The following is a 27,990-nucleotide window of genomic DNA, read 5'->3' on the forward strand; positions in this document are numbered from 1 at the left end:
TATTCTACTGGAGTTTCAAAGGGGGTTGAGGTATTCAAACCCAAGGAAATAAAACCACTCCCCACTCCTTGCCAGAATCATCCTCCTCCCAAAGAATGCTCCCTCCCACTTGCTGGCTGGTGAGAATCAAGGTGTCCATAGAGGCTCTCCTCCACCTTGAGGGTGGGGCTTTGCCACCTGCCATTTCTAGCCAGAGAGGCGAGCAACTCACAGTTTTCCCTTGAGCTCTATATCTTTGTCCAGTTCCCTCCAGACCGATGTCCTGAAGTCTCCTGCTCTATAGGTTCCCAAAAGAGCTCACTTGGGTAGGATTTTGCTCCTTCTTATCCATTTTTTTGCACAGGAGCTGGGGAGTGCCCACCTACAATGATGCCATCTTCCTGTAGTACAATATTGAATAACAATGGTGACAGTGCGCATCCTTTTCTTGTTCCTGATCTTAGAGGGAAAGCTTTCAACCTTTCCCTATTGAGTATGATGTTGGATGTGGATTTTTCATATATGCTCTGTATCTGTATTGAGGAGTTAGTTTCCTTCTATTCCTATCTTTTGAAGTGTTTATATCAAAAAAGGATACTGGATCTTGTCGAATGCCTTTTCTGCATTGATTGAGATAATTGTGGGTTTTTTTCCTTCAATTCGTTAATGTGGTATATTACATTGATTGATTTTCTTATGTTGAACCAGCCTTGCCTACCAGGAATAAATCCTACTTGGTCATGGTGTATGTCTTTTGATATGCTCTTGGATTCAATTTGCAAGTGTTTTGTGGAGAATTTTTGCATCTATGTTCACTAGAGAGATTGGTTTGTAATTTCTTTTTTCTTGTATCTTTATCTGGCTTTGGTATTAGGGTGATGTTGGCTTCTTAAATGTGTTGGGTAATTTTCCCTCCTTTGAATTTTTTTGGAAGAGTTTTGAACATAATTGGTGTTAATTCTTTTTGAAATGCTTGGTAGAATTCACCTATGAAGCCATCTTGTCTTGGACTTTTCTTTGCTGGGAGAATTTTTTTAATTAAAAAAAATTATTTTAAAGATTTATTTATTTCTTCCCCACCCCCACCATCACCCCCGTTGTCTACTGTGTCCATTTGCTATGTGTTCTTCTGTGTCTGCTTATATTCTTATTCGGTGGCTCTGGGAACAGATCCTGGAACCTTCCAGGGTGAGAGAGAGGCAGTCATTCTCTTGTGCCACCTCAGCTCCCTGTTCGGCTACATCTTTTATTGTCTCTCCTGTGTTTTTTGTTGCATCATCTTGCTATGTCTGCTCTTAAGCATCAGCCGGCAGCCCCACGCAAGTTGGCACTCCGGCATGGGTCAGCACTCTGCCTGGACCAGCTCGCAGTTCAGGCCAGCTTGCCTTCACCAGGAGGCCCTGGGCATCAAACCTTGGACCTCCTGTGTGTAAACAGGAGCCCAACTGCTTGAGTCATATCCGTTGCCCCTTGCTGGGAGAATTTTGATGACTGATTCAATCTCTTTAAATGTGATTGGTTTGTCAAGTTATTGTTTTCTTTCATTTTTTTGTATTTTGATTTTATTTATTTGCATCTTCTCTCTTTTTTTTTCTTATTGTAGCTAAGGGTTTGTCAATTTCATTGATCTTCTCAAACAACTTTTGTTGATTTTCTCTATTTTTTACTTCTCAGTTTTATTTATTTCCTGCTCTAATCTTTATTATTTCTTTCCATTTGCTTGTTTTGACATTGGTTTGCTGTTCTTTTTCTAGTTTCTCTAGTTGTTCAGTTAAATCTTTGATTTTAGCCCTTCTGTTTTAATATAGGCATTTAGGACTATAAATTTCCCTCTCAAGATGCCTTCGCTCTATCCCATAAGGTTTGATAAGTTCTTGTTCTTGTTTTCATTTGTCTTAATATTATTTACTGATTTTACTTTCAATTTCTTCTTTGACCCACTGATTATTTAGGAATATGTTGTTTAGCCTCCACGTATTTGCAAATTTACTTTTTTCCTATTGATTCCCAGTTGGATTCTATTATGATCTGATAGGGTACTTTGTATAATTTCAATCTTTTTATGTTTATTGAGAGCTACATTGTACCCTAACATGGGGTCCTGGAGAAAGATCAATGGACACTTGAAAACAATATACAACCTATTGAGTTTTGATGCAGCATTTTGTATATGTCTGTTGTTATATAAGTTGTTTATCATTCATTGTTCAAGTTCTCTGTTTCCTTGTCGATCTTCTATCTAATTGTTCTATCTAATGGTGTGAGTGGGGTGTTAAAGTCTCCAACTACTATTGTAGAGACGTCTATTTCTCCCTTCAGTTTTGCCAGGGTTTGTCTTGGGTATTTTGGGGCACCCTGATTAAGTGCATAGATATTTATGACTGTTACATCTTCCTGGTGAATCACCCTGTTATTAATATATAATGGCCTTCTTTGTCTCTTACAATAGTTTTGCATTTAAAGTCTGTTTTGCCTGATATTATTATAGCTACCCCTGCTCTTTTTTGGTTACTATTTGTGTGGAGTATCTTTTTCCAGCCTTTCGCTTTCAAATAGTTTGTATCCTTGGGTCTAAGGTGAGTTTCTTGTAAGCAGCATGTGGATGGCTCATGTTTTTTATCCATTCTGTCAGCCTGTATCTTTTGATTGGGGAGTTTAATCCATTTACATTCAATGGTATTGCTGTAAATGCATTATTTACTTCCACCATTTTATTCTTTGGTTTTCATATGTCGTCATATTTTTGTCTGTGTTTTTACTCTTTTGGTTATCCTTTCTGCTGTTCTTTCTTCCGTATTCTCCTCCATGTCTCTCTCTCCTGTCTTGTTCTTTCAGGTTCTAACACTTTGTTTAATATTTCCTGCAAAGGTGGATTTTTTTTCACCAACTCTTAGTTTCTGTTTGGGACTATTTTATACTCACCTTCATATTTGGAGGAGTTTTGCTGCATAAAGAATTCTCTGCTGGCAGTTTTTCTCTTTCAGTATCCTAACTGCATCATACCACTCTCTTTTCGCCTCCATGGTTTCTGCTGAGAAATCTGTGCTAAGTATTACTGGGCATCCCATGTATGGGATAGAACCAAACATGAAATGGTTGACAGCAATGCATTTTCAGAGGTGTTTCCTTCTTGAATTTTTTATACAACTATTGTTTCCTGCTTAGATTTTTTAAGTTTCAATTGTTCCTGAACCAGAGTCCTAATTGGACCCACGTCATAATTTAAAGGCTCTTCAGAAATTATTTACATTGCCTTTATGGTGGTTGGGTTGTAGAATGACCCTCAATTTGCAAACTGTTGCCTTTCTTTCAAGCTTGCCAAATATCAATCTTAACTGTACATGGAATTAAAAATAGATTTCTTTTGGGATTAGGTTCCTTTTCAGTCATTTTGGATCACTGCAAGTAGATTTAGCCAGAAAGTAACTGGATTTGAAATGATATGGCTGAATCTGAGAAAAAAATTACAGAGGAAAGAATTAAGAACACTGAATGACAGATAAAAGGCAAGCAGAGGAGGGAACAGTTATGAGTGAATTTTATGATCAGTGGGAACCCTGTTGTCATAGACTATAAATGGAAAAATGTTTCTTTGTTAATAAAGGGGATCTTTAAATTGTTATTGCTGAAATATCAGATGTGGAAAAGGTTGCAACTAGGGAAAGTGAACCTGTAGCTAGAAAGTAGATAAGATACCAAAAGAGACGAGGTCCGAATTGGCTGACTCTACTGTTTCGTACTTAGCAAACAGAATTCATTGTCTTCTTCTGACACCACTAAGGTATAATTATAATTTGAAATTTGAAAATGAGTTTATTGTCATGATGAGATTTAAAATTTTAAAATATCTCAAAAAATGTTTACTTCCACATTATTGCTTTATATTTTTCTTAAGTAAAATATTCAGAAATGCTAGATTCTTAGAAATCTAAATTACGTGTTTTATATTTTATAAAATGGTTAAGTATATTTAGTTATTTTTGTTTTAACCAGGTGATTTTAAATAATTCTTGAGCATAATTCTCATTTTCTTTTATTACCAGGAACCTTTTGAGGATGGCTTTGCAAATGGGGAAGAAAGTACTCCAACTAGAGAAGCTGTGGTTACATATACTGCAGAAAGTAAAGGAGTTGTAAAGTTTGGTTGGATTAAGGGTGTATTAGTAAGTATAGAGTTGACTTAATTTTACAGTTATGGTTTTAAAATTTATTATGAAATCTTCCTTAATATTCTTACTAGTTCTCAAGAGAACTCTTCTTTCCCTTTTTCAAAAAACTCTCTTACCTGAGTACTATGCAAGACCAAATTAATAACTTGTACCTCCTTTTCTTTTGCATATCGTATTAGTCACCCAAAGGGGTGCTGATGCAAAATACCAGAAATTGGTTGGTTTTTATAAAGGGTCGAAGCTTACAGTCATAAGGCCCTAAAGAGTAAATTACTTTCCTCACTTAAGGCTGTTGCTACATTTTGGAGCAAGATGGCTGCCGGTCTCCTCAGGCTCCATGGTCCCAGCTTCTTCTGGTCTCACCTGTAGACTGGTATAGGGCTCGTCTCTTTCCCTGGGATTTATTTCTTCCTCGGCTCAGCTGCTCCATTCTCTCCTCAAGGTCAGCTGTAGACTATCAGGATCTCTCTTCCCAAGGCCTCTGCTGTGTCTGTGGAGCTGTCTCTATTCCTCTGTGTTCTTATCCTGTGTATTTACTTTCCAGAGCTCCAACATCAAAACTCCTGATCTTGCCTCTCCCATGTCATTTTCTCTATGAGTTCCCCCCACCAAGCGGGTGGGGACTCAAGTCCTACTAACGTGGCCGAATCAAAGCCTTTATCATAATTTAATCAAGTAAAAGTGAAACCTCTGAATTTAATACAATCAAATATGCCCAGAGGAACAGATGAGTTTACAAACATAATCCAATATCTATTGTTGGAATTCATAAATAATACCAAACTGCTACAGATACCACATTCAATAATGGCAATATTATGTATTTATTAATTTTACCAGATTATCCTCATCTCTATATTTTATTACCTTCTGTGAATCTCACATTGTCACTTTTCAGATATTATATATGAAGCTGTTAAATTCACAAGGATCATCAGAATCAAGAAGGCTGATCAGGGAGGAGAGCTGAAGTATACCTGCTTCCTTTCCTGCTATCCCATTACCTTTTGAAGAGAGATATTTAGAAGTCAAAAAAGACAGGAAAATAAAGGAGAAATCTTTTTTTCTTAAGTGTTGAGTTCACTTCAGTAAACAGGCTTAGGTGATTAAAATACAGATTTACTTCTGTTTTTCTGTTTTTGAATAGGCACTCCGGATCTGACTAGAGTAAACAGGCTAAATTGGCCTCAGAAGCATTTAAGTAGGCATGTAATGGTGTTTGGGACGTTGGAGAGAAAATCTCAGTTATAGTAGTAATTTTATTGCCTAATCAATAAAGGTAAATGTGACACTCCAAAGAGTATTTTTTGCTTGTTTTTAGATTTTAAGGAGAAGACTGTTCTATGTATAAGCACGATAAGTGAAAGTAAAAATACATTGGAAATTGTCGCACAAATAGTTATATATTTTTAAATGAGTGAACAAATGGCATTTTGTGTTGAACATGTTATGTAATATTTATATCTGCTATAGAAATTATATATCAAATGAGGATGTTATAAAGGAATAAGTAAAAATTAAACTCACTTGCATTGATAAAGGGGAACATGAACTGAATTACTTTTTTTAGGGCTGAGGTCTTAAAATAGTCCTTTTACCTTTCTTGTTCTATTGCTTCTGCCATCAAATAATTGTGATGGGCACATTTTTTATTTCCCTTTTTGTCTTTTCATATACCTGGAGATACACCCACACTTAACACACACACGTGAATTATACTTACACTAGTTCACACTTAATTTCTCATTTATCTCTTTATAGTATAGCTCATATTTAAGCTTACATTAAGCTCTTCAAGAAAATGTTAAAGGACACGGTAGAGTTATGTAGTAGATGTAAAATATTTCTGTAGTTTCAAATGTAGTTTTACCCTACTTTTGACTAGGTTAGCATTTACCATCATAATATATTTGATCACTTTTTTTTCCTCTGTGACTTGGCCTCTTTTTTTTCCTTCTAGGTACGTTGTATGTTAAACATTTGGGGTGTGATGCTCTTTATTAGATTGTCTTGGATTGTGGGTCAAGCTGGAATAGGTAAGTGAAATTATATACTGCTTGACTTATTTGAGAATAATGAATAAGCAAAATCATTATGTACATGTCTGACCTCTCAGCCTCATAAAATTCAGATAATTGGAGTTCTTCTGAATTGTGTTGTTCTTTGTATCAGATTGTTATCTTAATGTTACGTTTTTCATTAGTCTGATTTGGTTTTTATAAAATGGGTTAAAATAAGGTGCTTTGTAAGTTATTATGTAACTTTGGTGTGCTCAGAAAAACCAATTCTATATATGCCAGATTTAAATAGGAGTATAAATATTCTTAACCTTTTTCCTTTTTCCTAAAGGTCTGTCGGTCCTTGTAATAATGATGGCCACTGTTGTGACAACTATCACAGGATTGTCTACTTCAGCAATAGCTACTAATGGATTTGTAAGAGGAGGTAAATTTGGTTGAATTGCTGTTATTAACTAAAGACTAATTATTTTTTTACCTTAATGTAAGCAACATATCAGGTCCATGTAGGCAAGAAAGTCACTACTGAACATTTCCAAACTAGTATTTTTGAATACAAAATTTTATATTAACTCAAATGCCGTATATATGTATACATACTTTACTGGGTCTACTGAGTTGCACCTTGTTACCCCTCCCAGGCTTCACCATGGGGCCAATAACATGCATTCTGAATTTTGTCAACATTGCACAGGAATAACCTTACATACCAGTGGTTAACCCCATTTTATATTAAGTATTAAGGGAAACTGGACTAGGGGAAACAGAGTACCTTCTCCATGATCTAGCAGCTTGTGTGCATTATGCTTGAGAATCTGAATCCATACTTTGGACTCCAGCTCTATTCTTTGAGTGCTCTGAGGGCTCTCCTCATTGAGTCCGCAAGGTCTTTCTTGTGAGACTTAACTCTTCCTAGGGAGAGCACCTAGGAGATGTGGAGAATGGCCTCAGAATCCTTGAGAACAAGAAGAAAAGAATTCCATTTTCCAGATCAAAACTAATCATTCAGCTGGAGTGAGGGGAAGATTCTGGACAAAGGAGAGCAAATGCCTGCCAGCCCCTGTAAATTTCCCAAAGCAGATCAACTGAGAAAGTAATCAACCTGTTCTGTCTGCCTCGACTATTTTGAAGATCCCTATTGAACGTTATGCAAAAATAGTTTCTGCTTTATCTGTGTCAGGTATTTGGAGAGGAAGAAAGTTAAATTGAGTTTTTCACTTTTTCCACTGTCTTCGTATCTCTCAGGCACCAGAGGATCCATATCACTATGACCCTGGGGAAGCCGGTAACCCATATCTGTATGATTATGACTGTGCTGAACATGAATCACTGTTTGCCGAAATTTTATTTGCCTATAAGTTTGAATTCAGCTATGTTGGGCTATAGGATATGGATATGACCAACAGTTAATCAGATAACTTGTAGAGGTTCATTGCTTCTTCTGTATTGAGTGTCCCATGCTTCATTTCTGCCTGCCAGACAGAAATTGGGAATTCTCTATTGGGAATGGAGGTGGGAGGGGAAATGGAATGGTATGTTAGGTGTTTACACCAGATCAATAAATTCTTATAACCATAAGCTAGGTTATAAGCTTAATGGGATATGGGGAATAAAGCCCTGGTAGCATATCCCTGGACTGTTTTTCCACATGAACCAAAACTTACAGAAAGTATACATTTTCCTGGATTGTGACCTGAAAAGCATTGTATATTTCAATGCTATTGGTAGTTTTCATACAGGCATACGTCAGAGATATTGCAGTTCCAGATCACCACAGTGAAGCCAGTATAAAAATAAAGCAAGTCAAACTTTTTGGTTTCTTAGTGTATATAAAAATTATATTTATACTATTTTATAGTCTGTTAAGTGTGCAATAGCATTGTCTTAAAAAAAAACAATGTATATACTTTACTCAAAAATACTTCATTGCTCAAAAATATTAACCATCACCTGAGCCTTCTGTACTACAATGGCACAGATAGATTTGCTTGATACAGAGTGGCCACAAATCTTTTTTTGACAAATCAATTTTATTGATACATATTAATAAAGCATCCAATTCATACAAAGTGTACAATCAATGGTATTTGGTATAATTACATAGCTGTGCATTCATCATCTCAAGCCACAGATCTTTAATTTGTAAAAAATTCAAAATCTCTGAAGCATGGTAAAGAGAAGCACAATAAAATGAGGTATGTTTGAATATATATAATCATAAATACATCCACCTCAGAGACTTTGTGTCCAGTCTCCTGCCTTGGGATCCCAGGGAAGTATAAGAATGTGGACCCTATGATCTACCCCAACAAATTACTACATGCTACAATTTTGACCCAGTTTTTGAGTGACAAACTCAAAAAGTTTTTTTACAAAGGAAGAATATATAGGGGGATTAATTGGTTGATACAATTCAAAGTTTTCTGTTATCAGGTTTTTATAACAATGAGAAATAAACCTGTAGAAGAAAAATGACAGTCATTTAAAGAAATGACCAAATACTATGAAACTTTGCTAGAAGGCATTCATTTCTTATTTCTTATTTTGCAATTTTGGAGACCTGGCCCAACATTTATAGAATATAAACATGCCATTATCTGCAGTGAGCATCTCCTGGAGATTCTTTTTTATCAACTTAGGTCCCTTCTGTCTTCTCTGTATCTTTTTCATGGACTTGGAGACCCCAACAGGATTTATTTTGGTATTACGAAAAAACTAAACCAAAACAAACTCACAGTTCTTCCACTTGGGAGAAAGTAGGTACCATTATAAAACCGAAGAGAGTATATTGCACCCTGTGCTCATGATTCTGAATTGAAAATATCATTATGCTCCATGAATTTCATCCCTAAAATTTAAAGAATTGAGCTCTTTCCGCAGAAATAATCTGTAAGAAATGGTCAGTGCAGTAGCAATGAGCATTGCTAGTGCCCACATTGTATATTTCCATTTAGCAGAATTAGGGAACCTTGAATTGACTGATTCCAAGTCTAAGTAGGAAATATACTTGAGTTGCCTAGACATCTTTATACATTTGAAATCAAGAAAGGGGGCAAAAGCTACTAGTTTCATGTCAAAAAGGATCCAGTAACCAATTTGAGAAAGGTAACACTGCCAAAGTTTGGATAATTTGAGCACCAATAATAATGATGACAATTATTTTGACGAACAGATCATATATGATAAAATCCATGAGTTCACAATGAACCACCACAAAAATCTCAGTTTCTCACCTTTGATGATTACTAAGGAAGTATAACTTTTTGTAACAATTGATAATTAAGGTAAAGAATCTAGTGCTGAATCAAACTTACCTGAATGAAAGTTTCCCTACTTGAACTCAAGGTAACCAATAAGTAGCAAGAGATTTGTTCTTTACGTAATTATTCTACATGATAAATGGAGGAGGAAAGAGAATTAGAATACCAGAGCTTTGTAAACTCATTACTCAATAAGACACTAAAGAAGAGAAATTACTCAATAAAAGACTAAGGAAAAAATACTTTCCAAGTATTGTTTCCCAACAAATTGAATCTGAATCACATCAAGCCATGTATCTCCATCTTCTATAAGTAGCATTTTATAAACCATGCAGTGGGGAGAGGAACTTGTTAAATGACACCATTAGATGGTGACAGTAAATTCCAGACTGGGAATCACTATTGAATAAGAAATCCTTCAACAACATTTTCAAGGAGAAAAAAAAAAAGGACTAGAAATTATGGTTTAAAACAAACTTAGGAGACTCAGTATATAGATGTGAGTTTTGTTTCCCATTCTTACATAATTCCCCAAGGAATTATGATTCGCAGAAATCTGTAAGAAATGATCAGTGCTTTAGGATAGAACCAAGAGTGTCTGAATTGATTTTCCCTCAGCCCAATGACTGAGGATTTAATTTTGTTTGTCAACCTTGTGAGGGTTACTTGGAGAGGAGTTTAACAGAGTTAGAACTTTGTAGAGAACCAGAATGTCAAAGGTTTAGATAGGGGAAATGGAGGAATACTATGGGAATAGTGATGCCTGGGGACCTGAGCTTGACTTTCAATGGACTGAAAGTTGACTGTTAAGGGAATTAATAAGGAAATGTTTTACCTAAAAAATTACTTAAAGTTGGGAAACAGTGTGTTATTATTCTGTTTAGTAAATTTAATTAGAAGAGCCTCTGTAAAACTTGGTTTATAGTTATCTTTTAAAATTATTATAAAGAAAACTTTTGAGGTAATGCTCAACAAATTTTTCTTGATTCTTTTGTTATTATAATATTAATATTGCATAATGTTTTATTCTTGTTTTGAAAGGTAGGTGTTCCAAGCTCTACAGAAGTATATGAAATGTGTATTTTACCTTGTTTTGTGTATATAAACTTAAAAGTTACTGTGATCATAGAGGAGACTTAACATCAGCTCTGAACAGTAGATTTTAGAGATTAAATGATTATCAATATGGGAAAGTTGTAGCTGTTTCTTGAATATGAATTAACTGTCAACTAGTAAAGAAATATTATGTCCAATTAAGAAGTCCAGGATAAAAACAGTATTATGGAAACAGGCATGGTTTCTGCAAAATGAAGAGTTAAAACTTAGAAAGTAAAAATCTTTAGTTTCAGGCTTCATTAGATTTTATTAATGAAATTCAGGTAGTATTTAAACCTATGGGAAGCAGTTTGAGACTTAGCCCCACGGTTCTCTGCCTCCCACAGAATAAGAACAGCAGTTCCAAGTGACTGATAGAGCCGCCACCCTTTACCTTCATCTGTGGTACAGTTCCTACCAGTCTGCTTTGCAGATTATTACAGCCTTCTGGGAGTGCTTTTTTGTTCTGCAAATCATATTGGTGTTCTTGAGAGCTTTGGCTTTCCAAAATTTACAGGGTCCGTGTACAAAATGTTCTGCAGTTTACATGTTACTTGCCAGCAGCCACCATCATTCAGATTGGCATTTCCTGTATTTCACAGACCGGAGTTACACCTGTGAATCATAGTAGAAGCGTATAGGAAGGGTAGTGATGAGAAACAAGTGTCACAATTCTGTCTACTCTATTTCATTTTGCAGATGTTAGGCATGGATCCTGAACAAGGGTTGGCATTTTTGTTTTTGACTCTGTCTTCATGGATTTAATTGCCCTTAACTTAAAAGTAATTGAAAATTTCTTTTGACTCCTATTCTTAAAAGCAGTAAGCTAATAAACTTGTGTAAGAAAGTTAGGACCTGTTTAATCTTCTCTTGAAGTTCTACATACGTTATTTTTTGCTATCTCATTTTGAATAGGATACAATTTTTAAAATACTAATTGTTAGCAATAGTTTAGTAAATCAACAATATTTAAATAAAATCCATGCACAGTAAAATATGTACCTTGAGTTTTGATTAGCATATAAATTTATATGACCTCTACTCCAATCAAAATACAGATTTTCATCACACCAAAAGTTCATTTGCGCTTCTTTGCAATCAATCCCTCACCTCTAGGCAAGTTGCAGTTAAACAGAATGTACTCTTATATCTTGCCTCTTTGACTTAATGTAATATTTTTGGAATTAATCCATGTTCCATGTATTAATGTAGTTTGTTTATTTTTATTCTGTTTAGTCATCCATTTTATGAATATATCACAATTTTTCAATCCAATATTGATGAATATTTGGGTTATTTTTAGTTTGGAGCTCTTATGAAAAGCTGTCATGAGCATTCTTTAGCAAGTCTTTGTGATTGTTTTTCTTTTGTGAAAATAACAGAATGAAAAAAAATAACTGGAAATGGATTTGTTGATTCATAGGGTGGGTATATATTTTACTTAGTAGAAAATTGCTGAATGATTTTATATTTTACACTCCCAGCAGCAATATGTGAGTTCTAGTTGTTCGACATTCCCACCAATGTTTGGTATCATGTCTTTAATTATAGTTTTTCTTGTGGATGTTTTGTGGTATCTTGCTGCATTTCCTAATGAGTAATGATTTTTTTTTTTAAAAGATTTATTTCTCTCCCCTTCCCCTCCCCGCTGTTGTCTGCTCTCTGTTTCCATTTGCTATATGTTCTTCTGTGACCACTTCTATCCTTATCAGCTGTACTGGGAGTCTGTGTTTCTTTTTGTTGCATCATCTTGCTACATCAGCTCTCTCTGCAGCGCCATTCCTGGGCTGGCTGCACTCTTTCGCTCTGGGCGGCTCTCCTTATGGGGCGCACTCCTTGCATGTCGGGCTCCCCTACGTGGAGGACACCCCTGCGTGGCACAGCACTCCTTGCATGCATCAGCACTGCGCGTGGGCCAGCTCCACTCGGGTCAAGGAAGCCCAGGGTTTGACCTCCCATGTGGTAGGTGGACAACCTATCCATTGGGCCAACTCTGCTTCCCTGATTAATGATTTTGTTCCTCTTTTCAAAATACTTTTTGGCCATTTGTGTTATCTTTTGTGAAGCGGATGTGGCTCAAGCAATTGTGCTCCCATCTACCATATGAGAGGTCCAGGGTTCAATTCCCAAGGCCTCCTGGTAAAGGCAAGCTGGACTGAGCAGTGAACTGGCACAGCAAGGTGACATAACAAAAAGAGACACAGAGGAGAGACAGTGAAAGACACAAGGAGTTGAGGCGGCGTAAGAGATTGAGCACCTTTCTTCCAGTCTGGAAGGTTCCAGGATTGGTTCCTGGTACTGCCTAAAGAGAAGACAAGCAGAGAGAGAAGAGGGCACAGTGAATAGACAAAGAAAGCAGAGTGGGGAGAGGAGAAACAAATTCTGTTTCTGCTTTGCTGAGAGTATTTATCATTAATGGATATTGAATTTTGCCATGATTTTTCTTTATCTGTTGAAATGGTTATGTGGTTTTTCTCCCTTACTGTATCACTAATTTTACGGTTTTTTGAATGTTAAAACATCTAGCATTTGTGGGATAAATGCTACTTGATCAGAGGTGTTATTCTTTTTGCTGAATTTTACTTTCTAACATTTTGTTAATGAATTTTGTGTCTATGATCATGAGGGATGTTGGTCTGAAACTTAAGTTTCTTGCAATAACTTTGTCAGGATTCTGCTGATCTCATAAGAGCTATTTGGCAAGCATTGTCTCTTTCTCTGTTCTGTGTACTTTTGTTTTTCAAGGAATTTGTCCATTTCATCTCAGTTGCAAATTTAAGGTTATTTACATATATTGCAGTAAGGTTATTTAAATTATTACCTTTATTAACCTTTAATGACAGTAGAATTTAAAGTCATTAAATGTGTCCCTGCTTTTATTCCTAATATGGTTAATTTGTGTTTTCTTTTTTTTTTTTCATTCTTGACCAGACTAGCTAGTTTGTCTGTTTTACTAGTGTTTTTAAAGGCAACTTTGGCTTTATTGGTATTTATTTTATTCTGTATTATTGATTTCTGCTGTTTATTTACTGTTATGTACTTTTTTCCCCTAAAGATTTATTTTTTATTTATTTTTCTTCATTACCCCCCCACTTGTCTGCTTTCTGTGTCCATTCACTATATGTTCTTCTGCGTCCCCTTTTTCTGCGTCCGCTTGTATTTTTGTCAGCAGCACCAGGAATATGTATCTTTTTTTTGTTACATCATCTTGCTGCGTCAGCTCTCCCTGTGTGTGGTGCCGCTCCTGGGCAGGCTGCACTTTTTTTCGCGCGGGGCGTCTCTCCTTATAGTGCACACTCCTTGTGCGTGGGGCTCCCCTACGCGGGAAATACCCCTGTGTGGCACGGCACTCCTTGCACGCATCAGCCACATGCGTGGGCCAGCTCACCACATGGGTCAGGAAGCCTTGGGTTTGAACCTTGGACCTCCCATGTAGTAGGCAGACGCCCTGTCAGTTGAGCCAAATCTGCTTCCTTACGTACTTTTGATTTCATTTACTCTTTCTAACTTGTTAAGGTAGAAGCTTAGATAATTGATTTCATAACTCCTTTTTAAATATAAGCCTTTAAAACTATAATTTTCCCCTTAAGTCCTGCTTTAGCTTCATTATACCTATTTTGATATCCTGCATTTTTTAAATTTAGTATAAAATACATTCTAATTTCCTTGTGATTTATTCTTTAATCAATGGGTTATTTGGAAGTGTTTGTGTAAATTTAGATGTGTAAATTTACACATATTTAAGGCTCTCCCATACATCTAATTTTATTCCTCTGTGGTCAGGAATATTCACTACATCATTTCAGTTCTTTGAAATTTATTGAGATTTATTTTATGGCCGAAGATCAGTTTTTAATCCTAAATTCTTGATTAACCTAGTCTGGGTTTTGATTATTATTTTGAGATTTAGTTAGAGCTACAGGGGTTTATATCCCCAAATCAATAATTATAATAATAATGAAACCCATTATAGTATTGTCATTGCTTACTATCTCTGGCATCTGACTCATTTACTTTCTTTACACTCAGGAGTTTCATAGTTTATGGCCAAGTTATAAGATCCCATTAGACATTTTTTCCTTATTACTTCAGTATTTGCTTGAGCAGTAAGAAAAATTACTAGTTTTTTCAAAGAAACTAGTAATTTTGTTTGTTTCATTTTAATCTATCATAATTCTATATCATGCTTGTCAGCATCTTCATATATAATGTCTAGTTAAGCACTGGGGTTAGAGAGACTTTACATGATTTGGGGCTAGTTATTTAACCTTTTCTCATGTATAAAATGGGGACAATAATAGCACTTTCATTTACTAGAACCAAGTAAAATATATATAATATTTATCAAAATAATTTAAAGATGTATACCTATACAATACTGATTAATATAAATACTACAGTCTTTCAGAAGAATGGATCTTTGATCCTATTTATTTTGATGTTTAAAAAGCAAAAGGAATAAAGCTAATGAACATTCCCTTAAAACTGGTTCTCTCTAGGAAGCAGGAACGGAGGTAGGAAGGAATAGGGCAGAGAATTTTGCTTTTCATTCTAAATTTTTTTCCTAATTAAAATTTACATAGAATTTATAGGATATCTAGGAAATATGAGTTTCACCCTTGGACTGTATACTCTATTTCTAAATCTACCAATTTCTAAATAATCATTGATGCTGTCATTATATGGTTTCAAGTGGGTCTGTTCTTTGGCCCCCCATATATGATGAGAAGTTGGGAGTTTGTAAATGCATACTGACTTACTTTCTGTTGACTTGATACCTCAGCCAGTTTAGAAGACTGCACATGAAAGGCTTATTCAATTCAGATATTTTGGATTAGGCCAGTTCCTCTCCACTTTCATCTCCACTGAGTGGAAAGAAGAGAGAAAGGAGGAAAATATCTCTGTAATTTTCTCTAAGATAGAGGAGTAAAATTAGAGGAGAAGAATATGAGCAGATGCTTTTATATTCTTTATTATCCATGGGTCAATCTTTATTTTCTTGAAAACAAACAAAATACATATCTTTTAAAAAGCTCCAAAAGCGAGGTTAAGTCTTGTGAAAGCTTTTTAAATAGTTCTGAAAATGTCAGAATTGGCCTGCTTTTACCCATCATTCTCAACATGCATCTCCAATTCCCATTATCCTTCTCCATGTTAAACGCATCCTAGAATCTATTTTTCTTTTCTCCTTAACAGGACTTGGAATTTCATAAAAATCAAAACTTTATACCATATAAATAACATTAATTCCTTGCTTTTCATGGTCCTGTTGGTGATATTTCTCATCCTAAAGTTTATATTGTTAACTACTAAAATACAGTAGTGGATGACTGATTTCAGTTAACCTTTGTGACTTAATTTTCTCATCTCTAAAATCAGTATTAACTGTACTTCTTTTAATTCCTGGTTGGTATTGGGAGTAAATGAAATAAATTTGAAAGCATATGCTAAACATAAGCTATGATAAAGTATTCCAAAGGTTTTCCTTGTAGTTAATTATAATGAGATTTAATATATTCAGAACTTACTTTAAGATCTTTTATTTGATGTTCAAAATTATCACTAGAGATTTTATTCTAAAATATTTCTGGGAAAATTTTAAGTCATTTTCTTCTCACAAAAATCACATGACATTAATAATAAATGGTCAGATTTTTTTTTTCTTCAGGATTTCCAAAATGATGAAAATTATTAATTGGTTAAATGGGTATGTAAGGAAGCTTTGGTTGAGTTTAAAGTGTAGAATATTTGGGAGAATTGAAAGAATTAGCTACAGTACTGTTATGATTTTGCCAAATCTAGTACTTTATCAAACTGTAGAATTTTTTGTTGCTTGTCTTCTTTATGCCGGGAAACAAATTTTCAGCTCTTTAATGGCATTTTAGTATATGGTCCAGTTTTATGATTATGACTTAAAGATCAAATTTAAATTAGACTTTCAGAAGAGCTCTTAGAGCAAGGGTACTTAATCTTTTTGTTCTACAGACCCCTTTGCGAGGCAGGTGAAAACTACGGGACCCCTTACTAAGTCTGTACTGTGTATTATTTAATAAATACCACACCCACACCAACACGTCCCCACAAGAATGTTTTTTGACTTTCAGTTAAAGCTCATGGACTCCTTGTTAAGAAGCCCTGTGTTAGAGACTTTAGCTAAACATTAGGTTGATGTCAAATCATAATACTGATTTATTATTATTTTTTAGGTTAGAAAAGGATTTGCTTGATGGCTCATTAATATCTTTGTTTAGTTTGCTACATAAGCAAGATTAGGGAGAATACAAACTATCTCTTGGGGATGCCACTATATGTTGTTCTTAGCGGTTTTATTGTGAGACTTTATTTTTCCTTAGTATTCATATTACACTGTACTAGAAAATTACCATACTAATTTGGAAACTTAAGTCATGTCACCTGTTATTTTAAAACTTGTGATTAAACATATTTAGAAAAATCCTTGTGAAACTGATTAGCTGTTGCTCCTTTTAATCTAAACTTGAGAAAGTGGGGAATCTAAATATCATGGCAATTTTATATAAGATATGGGGGAGAATTCTCTGGATGTTGAGGACTGTTAATGAATGAGGTAAATTAATAAGAATTTTGTGTTGTGTGGTTCTTTCTGAAAATATACCCACCTACTTGCTTATTAAGCTAACTGCTCTGCTTTCTAGAGGCATCTGTTTTATAAACTCTTTTTAGGAGCTACAGATTTCAAAATAAGATTGACATTTTAAATCCTAACTTCAGTTGTTGTTTTTTTCATTTTTTCCTTTCTTCAGGAGGAGCATATTATTTAATATCTAGAAGTTTAGGGCCAGAATTTGGTGGCGCTATTGGCCTGATCTTCGCTTTTGCCAATGCAGTCGCAGTTGCTATGTATGTGGTTGGATTTGCAGAAACTGTGGTGGAGTTGCTTAAGGTAATTCACCTTAACATCTACTCTTTCATTTACCAAATCTTTTTTGAGGGCTTGTGAAACACTTACGGTGTTAGATGCTAGAAAAGCAGTGATAAAACAAGAATAGTAAAGAAAAAAGAAAAACAAAAGCAGTGATAAACTGCTTTTAGTTTTATAGGGGAGATAAGAAAAAATATATATAATGTAAGAAGTGAGTAAGTATAGGAGGCCTTAGCAAGAGAGAGAGGGAACACATAACCTGTTATCCAGGAATAGGGCTGGTGGGGGAGCATCAGTGCCAAAAGTCAAAAAAAAAAAAAAAAAAAAAAAAAAGACTATGGGATTTAGTTTTATGAGATGTGAAAATGATCATGCATTTTTTTTTTTCATTTTCTTCATTAATAAGGAGATGTGGTGATGTCATTTGACCAGTTTGTGTTCTGTGCTCATTTGTTTGTCTTTTGGAACACTGGAGAAACAATTGACTTTGTTTTTAGGATTAAATAAAATAGAAGCACCTGGATAGGTCTTTTTATTTTTAATTTTATTTTTTTCCCCCTGAGATGGCTCCCTCATCTGTTTGCTTGTTGTTTTTCCTCGTTGTCTGCTCGTTGTCTCTTTGTTTTTTTTCTTTAGGCACTGGGAACTAAGCCTGAGACCTTGAATGTGGGAGGCAGGAGCTCAACTTCTGGAGCCACATCTACTCCCTGCTCATATTTTTGTTTTATTTTTGCTTGGTGTCTGTTATTTGTTTGTCTTCTTTAGGAGGCACCAGGAACCAAACCTGGAACTTCTCATGTAGGAGAAGTTCTTAAACCACATCCACTCCCCTTGAGAGGTCTTTTTAAAATAATGGTTCCATAATTTGTTAAGCTGCCTTTTGTCTGGTATTTTATGTTTTGAAGTTGAAAGAAAGTTATTTTTTTTAAAGTGGTAGCTATCCTGGGAGAGAAGGTAGTTGCTTATATATTAAAACAGTGGCAGTGCGACTGAAGAGGTGTGGGTGACTTCGAGAGAATTGAAGACGTGGAATTTTGATAATCAATTGGATTTGGGAAATTAGAGAAAAAGAAGGGATTGTACATTTATATCTAAATTATGACGTGGACATTTAAATGAAAGATAATGCCTGTATTATTCAGGGTTCTCTAGGGAAACAGAATGAACAGGAGATATCTGTCTATATATGAGATTTTATAAGAGATTCTCATATGACCATGGGGATGTACAAGTCCAGGTTCTGCAGGCAGGTTGCAAACCAAGGGCTTCGATGAAAGTCCAGTGAAGGTCCTTGATGAGTTTCCAGGAGACGTTGGCTATCCAGAGATAAGCTGGGAAATTCTCTCAATGCTGAAATCAGTTCTCCTTTTAAGGCATTCAACTGACTGGATAGAGCCTCAGTCATTGCTGACAGCAATCTCCCTGATTGATGTAGATATAATCAGATATCTTTGCAGTAAAATCACTGGTGACTGAAGTGCAAAAATGTCCTTGTATGACCATTACCCCTGTGCTTGCTTGACCAAGCAACTGGGCACAATTACCTGGCCAAGTTGACACAGTAGCCTAACAATCACAGTGCCATTCACTCTGAGACACATAACATAGTACAGGTTAGTTTTGCTAATTTGAGAAACCAGGGTAGTTCCAAGTTCCATGAATAGCTGGTTGTAGGCAATTAATACTGCTTTGGAGTACAGATGAGAACTTGTTTGAAGAGAAAAAATTGAGAATTGCTGGGATTTGTATAATCAGAGCTTTAGGAGTGAAATAGGTTTCCTCAGTGTGTTTAATGAGAGGAAACTCAAATGACATCTCTTTTTTTCACGTTGTTAGGTTGTAACTCTATTCTACAGAATACGTGGTACATCAGGAAGCATAAAATCTGAAAAGGACTGACACTGACATCAGTATTCACCTTTACCTGTGTAGGCCAAAGGGATGGTGAATAGGAATGGCTTATAAGTAAACAAGTAATATAATCATTATAGAGTTCATGGTCTTCCATTGTTTAATATAGCATTTATTTTTATTTGGAACTCAAAATGTAAAGTTTACTGTGAACTCTTAGCAGCATATTTAATTAAGGTTTAGGAATGCTTTTGTTTCATTGAAAGTTAAATTTAGAGGGCTCTAACCCAATTCAAAGTAAATATTTGAAACTAGATTTAATATATAAAATACTGAGCTATAGCCGTCCTGTTTAGCTGTAATCATGACCCATGTATCAAAAACCAATCAGTAGATATATATTTGAACTACTAAACTTTTTTCTGTTCTGCAAGTATTTCTTAGGTATGATAATACAAATGCTATAGGGAACATCAGATTAATTTAAGGATATCACACTCTATTTCAACAAAATCTGTAATTAAGAATTTTTTTGCAAAGGAAAATGTCCAGTTCGCTTTATGAAATCAACTGGAATCCTATAGGTTCACAAAAACCAGGAAATGCCTTTTTCTATTGTATTGTTTATATATCAGCTCTTTTATACCCTTTGTTGGCAAGATTATCTTTGGATCTGAGTTTGGTTTTATCTCCATAGTTTTTATAATAAGCTCATCTGGAATTTAAGCAGGTTTGTTTCCCCCTTGTAACTGACTTCTATGAAGGCATTTTTTAAAAGACAACAATTAGATTTCTTTTTTTTTTTTTAAGAAACAGTTCCGTAGAATCATAATCTTCCATACTTTCTTCAGTTATATGTCCAGTCATAATCAGGTATAGTCATCCTGAATTAATCAGAAAGATCAAATTGTATTAGTTATAGTTTGTGTTGTGCCTTTTATTATGTTACTTAAAAATGGTATTATAATCCATACATGCTATTTACTCAGTTATCTGGCACATTACAACCTTAACTATTTTGACCTAAATGGAAACTTCCTTTTTTAATGTCATTGACAATAGTTGCTTTTTGTTTGTTTGTTTGTTTTAAGGATGTACTGGGGATTGAATCTGGGACCTTATATGTGGGAGGCAAGCGCTCAAACACTGAGCTACATCTGCTCCCAACATTAGTTTTATTAACAGTAAACTACAAATAATTTTGCTCCTAGAATGGGAACAGTTTTTATTTTTGGACCAATATCATGAAGGTGCATTCATCTCTTTTCCTTATAGAGCATAAAAGACCATTAAATACATGAGTTCACTAATCACAGTGAATGTAAAATGTATTTCTGCTGTGTAACTGAAAAATCTTGTTAGTGCTGCTAAATCAAATTATGATTTTTCTTTTCATTTGCTTGTTAATAATTCCCTTTTTTGTTTTATAGAGTCTACATTAAATATAGTAGTATTTATGTGATCTTAGTTTGATCTTACCAGATACATGAATGATACCTCAATGGTAAATGGTAATTCACTCCTTTTTTCTTAGATTTCCCAATCAATTCATTAAATAAGAATTTTTTTCAACTTATACATGTTAGGCACCATAATATCTCTAAAATGTTTCAAAAAGAATTAGTTTAGTTAAAGTAGCTAATATTGCACATTAAATTTGTAATTCTTCTTTTCTAGGAACATTCCATATTTATGATAGATGAAATCAATGATATCCGGATTATTGGTGCCATTACAGTGGTGCTTCTTTTAGGGATCTCTGTTGCTGGCATGGAGTGGGAAGCAAAAGTAAGTAATGACAGGAGCATCATAAACATTTCATACAGTCTTGTAGAGCTTGTATTTGTGAATGCTGTAAAATGTGGTGATACTTTAAAATTCTCGTTCTTCTAAAGTGGCCATTTTCACAGTTGTTTATGTGTAAAGGTTATTTTATTTTTGACAAGGTAGGGAGTATTTGGAGCTATATCAGTCAAAGAGCCAGTTAAAAACAAACCATACTTTCTAAATTTTGAACTTCCCACCTCCCCATTTGTCCTCCAGTCTTGATTTGCATATTTGGAAATGCAAATTCATATATTAGGTATTCCAAATTAAACTGTTGGCTTTGTAATTTATTTAAAATGTCAGTTTAAAAAATAAACATGGGGACGGTAAACTGAAAGTTAGTACCCATATGAGGTAAAAGAAGAGCTATCTTACTGTTATTAAAATCTCAAAATTCATAGGTACCAAAGCCAGTTTCACTGTTTCTGGGAATAGTTGCTCAAGTCATGTGTTAACCTATAGACAAAGCCCAAAAATCATATTCCATAGCACAGCTCTAGTTTCCTGAGTAATGGATATCCACAAAGATGCTAATGAGGAACTCTGAAGTCCTTTCCAAGTATCTTTATATTTGCTTTTTTAGGTCACATAAAACTCACATATCTGTGCTGTTTATAAGCTACGAAAATATTTATCAAAACAAACATGAGGATGATATGAAATAATTTTTTTCTAAGCATCCTATTTATTTTAAAGTCAGTTGTACAAAATTAAATCATTTATTTATAGTTTTGAAATTTACATTGCTCTTTGGCTTGTGGGAGGGCATGCACATATTTTTAAAAAATCGTTTAAAAAATATATGGTATGATCCTACTTTTGCTATACATTTTTTCCCCAGTATGTTGAACAGTCTAGGATAGTTGTTGAAAGAATGTTCATTTAACAAGAATTTGTGGAACACTGACTTTGGGCTTGGCATTGTTATAGGTACTGGGGAACAAGGGGGAAACAGACCGAAATATTTTCTCTTATGGAAGTTCTAGTCCATGGAAACTGAATAAATGTATTGACACAAGATACTTGGTTTTGAGTTTTAATGTTTAAAATTCCAGGCTCAGATTGTTCTTTTGGTGATTCTGCTACTCGCTATTGCTGATTTCGTCATAGGAACATTTATCCCATTGGAGAACAAGAAGCCCAAAGGTTTCTTTGGTTATAAATGTAAGTAAAGAAGAATGTTTGGTACATTTTAGATATTTTGAAATGTAATTGTTTTGGTCTGGTGTACAAAATTCAATTTTAGTTTTGACCCCTTTATGTATGATATAGAATTGGAGTAAGACATTACTTTTATTTACCTTTTTCATCTTTTTTAACAACAGAAAGTGTCAGAATGCATAAAAAAATCATTGCTATGGAAGAAAGGTGCTTTTGTTCTCTGCTAATTGGGAAGTTTGTAATAGTTGTGCCAACTTGACTGTTTTTGTTCTTAGATATATTTAAGCACAACAGTCTAAAAGTGCCCGAGATTGTGAAAGCAGCCAGAAATACTAGCTTCTTGGTATAACTGCAGATTTAGTTTTTCTACCATTTACCTTTAATTGTACAAGAATTTTCCAATTTGCATCTGATTTTTACTACTTGCGTATGTATCGTTTATTATTTCCTAAAGTGTCCCTCTCAATCCCCAAATTGCCTATTTCAGAAAGATAAAATGGATGTTGGAAAGAATAATTGCAGTAGCATCAGAGAGACTTATCACTTAGAGTAATAGGTCTCTCTTCATTTGACTGAAACCCTGGTCTGAAGCTCTACAAGAGAAAGGCCCAGCTTCAGATCTAGTTCAGCCCAGAGCTATTCATACAGATATTTGAAAAGATTCAGAATGTAAATCAATGTACTGCTTCCCTCAGAAACTCTTACAACAAGAAAGAAAAAAAGATCCTGCTGCTGAAGATAACCTAAGGTGTCTAGAGACCTAGTTGATTTACATCCTGATGTAAGCTCCTTATCTTGTTGATGACTGGTAACTACATACAGTCCTTGAATCATATGTTGAGTACCCCTGCACTGGCTAGGCAGTATCTGACACTGACCTAGGCAGTTTTCTAAGAATTGTTTCAAGGACACCCACCTATCATTTGTGCCTACTCATCCTGGGTTTACAGTGCGATTTCTGTTTAAATTGTATTATTTATGCCTGCTTCTAGGCTGGGCTTTAAATTCCTGATTTCTTGAATGGGAAAGGAAGTGTCTCTAGGCAATACCAGAAATAAAAGTTAGTAGCATCACCTAGGTAGATAAATTTCTGTATTTTGTGCATATAAATATAAATATAATATAAATGCTAGCTAGTTTCAGTTTAATTTTTTATATTATACTTTTTTTGAGCATTTGCTTTTTGCCATCTTTATTTCTAAAAGAAGTGTTAAAAATGACAGTGGATCGTTACTGTTGAAAATGTTCCCAGTGATTAGACATTTTCTGTGTAAGACTGATTAAAAATACCTACCTGGGACATATTTTTCATATTCTTTTTTTCAGATCCCTGGCAGTTTATTAATGTGTTATATAGTATAGTAATAATTTATTTTGTATTCAAATAGCAACATCAGGGCTTATCTCAGAATAAGGTAAATAAATACACTTTGTAATGTGATTTTTTTCTTCCTTTGGTGGTTAATATTACTTGGTTCTCTTCTCATTCATTATACTAAGAATATACTACCAGTAAATATTAAATGAATAAACTTGGTTCTAAATGACTACCTAGTAAGTTGCATTCATTTTCTCTTTTTTTCTTTTTTTTTTCTGATATGATGTAGGGTCTCTGTCAAAGACAGTTGCCTCTGCTGTGTGATCCTATTTCTTTCACTTTCTCAAACATATATTTCCTTTGGTAATCTAATTGCTTCCTTTCATCAAAACTCTTTCCTGTACTCCATAGTTTATATACAGGCTCAAATAATTCCCATCCTTGAAAAAGTTGACTCGTGTTTTATTCCCACTTCATTTTCCAGTTCTGTCTAGTTTCATAGACAGATTTTTCAACTCTTTACCTCCCATTCACTCCTTGTTATTTCCAAAAAATTTTAAACTTACAGAAAACCTTCAAAAATAATACAATAAATTCCTTACACCCTTTACCTAATTCATCAGTGATTATTTTTATCCTGTTTTTGCCCACTTTAAAAAATTACCCCATACATATATGTGTATATATTATATCATCATTATATATATAGTCATTATCATATGCACTAATATATATATTTATACATGTTTTTTCTTAAATCTAGTATACTCTTTCTCCCTGATCATCACATAGCTGATTCTTGCTCAGTAAAGTCTCAGCTTAAGTATTATCTCCTTTTCTTTGCTAGCCATATTAAATTATTTATCCCTCTTTTATTATTTTTTCATAACACTGTTTCCATTAGTGTATTTATTGTTCTTTGTGATTACCGTTTTCTTATTTTGTGGCTCCCCGATCATATACTTTTAAGTTCCATGAAGGCAGGATTCCTAGACACTCTGTGATACTAAATACCTCTACTACTGGACCTGGAACATGGTAGAGTCTCAAATATTGAATGAATGGGTGGAAAATGACTGTCATTTGGTTGGTTCAGTGTCAGGGCCTATCATTTCAGAATAGATTAAAACAAGTAGGACTAGTTGAAGCTTTGCTTATTGTTCAAATGGAATGACTTTACCCAGGGTGCCATAGTTAGAATAATCTGGCAGTTGATGCATAGCCCCAAAATAAAACAGGTCACCACTAGGAAGTAGAGAAAGCTGTGGACAAAAATCTATATAAATTGTGATGTAAATTGGACGATTTGAAAAAGTTGTTTCCAGATTAGTGCGATGTTCCTTTTGTTTCCCTACTTTCTTGTTGCTTTGACATCTGAGATTAAGAAGTTTATCCATGTTTTGATTTACATTTAGATTAGTGATATCAATCAAGCTAGAGCTATTTGAAATATAATTATTAAGATATATGAAAAATTGAGTCAGAACCCAGATCAAATAATTGTTCTGGTTGTAAACTATATCTGCCTGTAAGATCAGCACCAATACTTGGCTGAAATATTTACCATTAAAGAATTATGAAATATACTTTGATTTGAACTGAAGAAAAGTTAGGAATCATGTATACAAATTTTCTTGACCTAAAATATTTTGGTTTCAATGTGCTATATATTAATTGTTAAAAATATTTTGTTTTTAACAGCTGAAATATTTAGCGAGAACTTTGGACCAGATTTTCGAGCTGAAGAGACTTTCTTTTCTGTATTTGCCATCTTTTTTCCTGCTGCAACTGGTATTCTGGCTGGAGCTAATATCTCAGGAGATCTTGCAGTAAGTATTGTAAAGTACTGTATTGATCATATATTTTAAAACATGGTATTTGTGTATTTATTTCTAAAGATAGACTTAAAAAGATCTTCTTGTTTTCTAGGATCCTCAGTCAGCCATACCCAAAGGAACACTCTTAGCCATTTTTATTACTACGGTGGTTTACATAGGAATTGCAGTATCTGTAGGTAAATAGCCTTATATTTCTTTATGTATTTTAGAAATTTCATGATATACATTACTGTAAATATTTATTTTCATGACATTCAATTCTTAACTTTTGAATTCAGAAATATTTCAGTTTAAAAAAACATGGTATTACATATTATATTTCCAGAGCAGTTTTAAGAAAACTACCAGTGGACTTTTATAGGCATAATATAAACCACTGTTTTAGTTTGCCAAAGGGCTGTCGATGCAAAGTACCAGAATTGCGTTGACTTTTATAAAGGGAATTTATTTGGGTAAAAGCTTATACTTACAAGGCCATGAAATATCCAAACCAAGGCATCATCAGAGGTGCTTTCTCACCAGTCAGCTGCCATGTGACAAAGATGACTGCAGATCTCTTCTGTGGTCTCTGCCTTCCCCTGTAGAGTCTACTGTCTCACAGAGCCCAGCTCCTGGAGCTCAGCTGTCAGCTCAGGCTTAGGACATACCTCTTTCTGGGCCTCCTCTGTCCATCTCTGTGGCTTATCTTTCCCTGAGCCTCAGCTCTTTGAGCCCTTCAGGGGGCATCTGTTTTTCTGCAGTCCTCTCTAACATCATGGCAGGATCATCAATTTAATATGGTGGCTCCCTTATTTCTCAGTCCCTCTCTCTGTATCTCTGTTCTTGTCAGACCTAGCAAGAGAGCGGAGACTCAACTTGAGTCGTGTCTCCCTGATGTAATCAAGTCAAAAGTGTCTCACACCCACAGAAATGGATTCTTGTTTCTTTACCAGGGTTTTTATTCATTACAGTAAACTAGAATATTATGTAATATCATACCTACAAAATCTTAAATTTCACTGAGCTGCTATATTTAAAGAAAGCATAATTAATTTATAGAAACGTGCATTTACTCTCTTGATCTTCAGAAATTTCTGATTTTTTTTTTTTTGCTTATGGTGGTTATTTAAATGGCAATGCCTGGATTTTTTTTTTTTTTAACCATAAAAGTCACTGATTTGGACTACCAGGACAGTTAATTGAAATGAAATCTTACTTAAGTCTTACTAAATTGAATTAAAATGGTTTTAAAACTATTTTATTACGTTCATGGAATCAGAGCATTTTAAAATTTGAGAAAATTTAGGTGGTCAGTCAGTCTCCAAATCTATGTTTTATAGAGAGAAGATTGAAGCTGAAATGTTGTTACTGAAGGTAATTGTCACTTGATTTAAAGAATTGTTTTGATAATAAGGAGAGTAAGTCTTTAAAAGCATTTTATAATTGTCGGTTCTTTAAATTAATTGAAACATCCTAGTCCAGAATTAAATTTATTAATTACTAATGTTTCATACAGTTTGCATGCAGTGACTGTAGATAGTCTCATGTTTATAAAATGATATATTTTAACTAGAAAACATATATTCTTGAAATATAGCATTGTTTTTAATTTCTAGCATTAGAAGTCAAATTTTATAGTTAAATTTCTCAAGCATACTGCAAAAGTAAATCTTAGTATAATACCAATCTAAAGAATTATGAACTTCAAATTCATAGATAAAAATTATGAGGTTTCCATTTTTTTTTTAGTTAAGAAAATCTCATTTTTGCCATATATTCAGTGATATGTTGGAAAGTAATATCAGAACTATTTTTAACAGCCCTGTTGCTATTTGTGTACATGTAATTTTGAAATATGACTAAACAAGAATTAGAAATGTGAATGAAAGATATAACTGATTATGTTTCAAGTTGGAAAATAATTTGTTACAGCAGGTAAACGTTTTCTGTTTTATTCTGACTCTCTAAAACTCTGCTGAATTCATACTTATTTCATTCTGTCTATACTAGCAATAAGGAGTTGCCTTTTCTCCCTAATGTTCACTAGCTGGGCCAGTTAAGACAGCCTCTACCCCAATGGCTGTGTAACTAGTTCAAAGCAGTGGAACCCCTTTTCCCCTTAAAAATTGTAAATATAGAAAACTGGAAAATTAAACGCATAAAAACATAACTGATTTAGGGCTGGTGGAAGTCACAGGGCCTTGCTCACCCTGTCCCCAGCCCCAGTGGTTTCATGGGTAACTTTAGTAGAAACATGGTTTTTCAAACACTGCTGTGAAAGTTGGATGAAGAAATTTAAGAGTAAAGAACTATATGTAGTCTATCTACTCTTGAAAATATTCTCCCTCTCAAACTTAGTTTTCTGTTTGTTCACTCTTTGCTATAGTGTCTAAAATTTGTACCTCATGTAAGATGAGACAATAATGTTAAGCTTCAGAAAACAAAAATATATGAAATCTAAAGAATGTTAATTCTTGTTAGTTGCACATCATGTGTTTTTCCAAATAGTGAAGTATTTGTTTCAAAGTAGCTTTTTAAATGTTTTATTATGGAAGATTTCAATTTTAAACAAAATATAAAGTATAGTCTAATTA

At 34.3% G+C, this 27,990-nt stretch overlaps 1 protein-coding gene across 1 annotated transcript in view; it reads left to right on the forward strand.

Annotated features, from left to right (window-relative positions):
• SLC12A2 (solute carrier family 12 member 2) overlaps positions 1 to 27,990 on the forward strand; it is a 116,918-nt gene that overhangs the window by 36,291 nt on the left and 52,637 nt on the right. The window contains exons 2-9 of the mRNA XM_004449515.5: positions 4,023 to 4,142; positions 6,109 to 6,184; positions 6,498 to 6,593; positions 17,304 to 17,443; positions 20,951 to 21,061; positions 22,156 to 22,264; positions 25,281 to 25,408; positions 25,509 to 25,593. Coding sequence (XP_004449572.1) covers positions 4,023 to 4,142; positions 6,109 to 6,184; positions 6,498 to 6,593; positions 17,304 to 17,443; positions 20,951 to 21,061; positions 22,156 to 22,264; positions 25,281 to 25,408; positions 25,509 to 25,593 — 865 coding nt within the window. The remainder of the gene's footprint in view (positions 1 to 4,022; positions 4,143 to 6,108; positions 6,185 to 6,497; positions 6,594 to 17,303; positions 17,444 to 20,950; positions 21,062 to 22,155; positions 22,265 to 25,280; positions 25,409 to 25,508; positions 25,594 to 27,990) is intronic.

Source organism: Dasypus novemcinctus, chromosome 2 (assembly GCF_030445035.2).
Source record: "Dasypus novemcinctus isolate mDasNov1 chromosome 2, mDasNov1.1.hap2, whole genome shotgun sequence".
Classification (NCBI taxonomy): domain Eukaryota; kingdom Metazoa; phylum Chordata; class Mammalia; order Cingulata; family Dasypodidae; genus Dasypus; species Dasypus novemcinctus.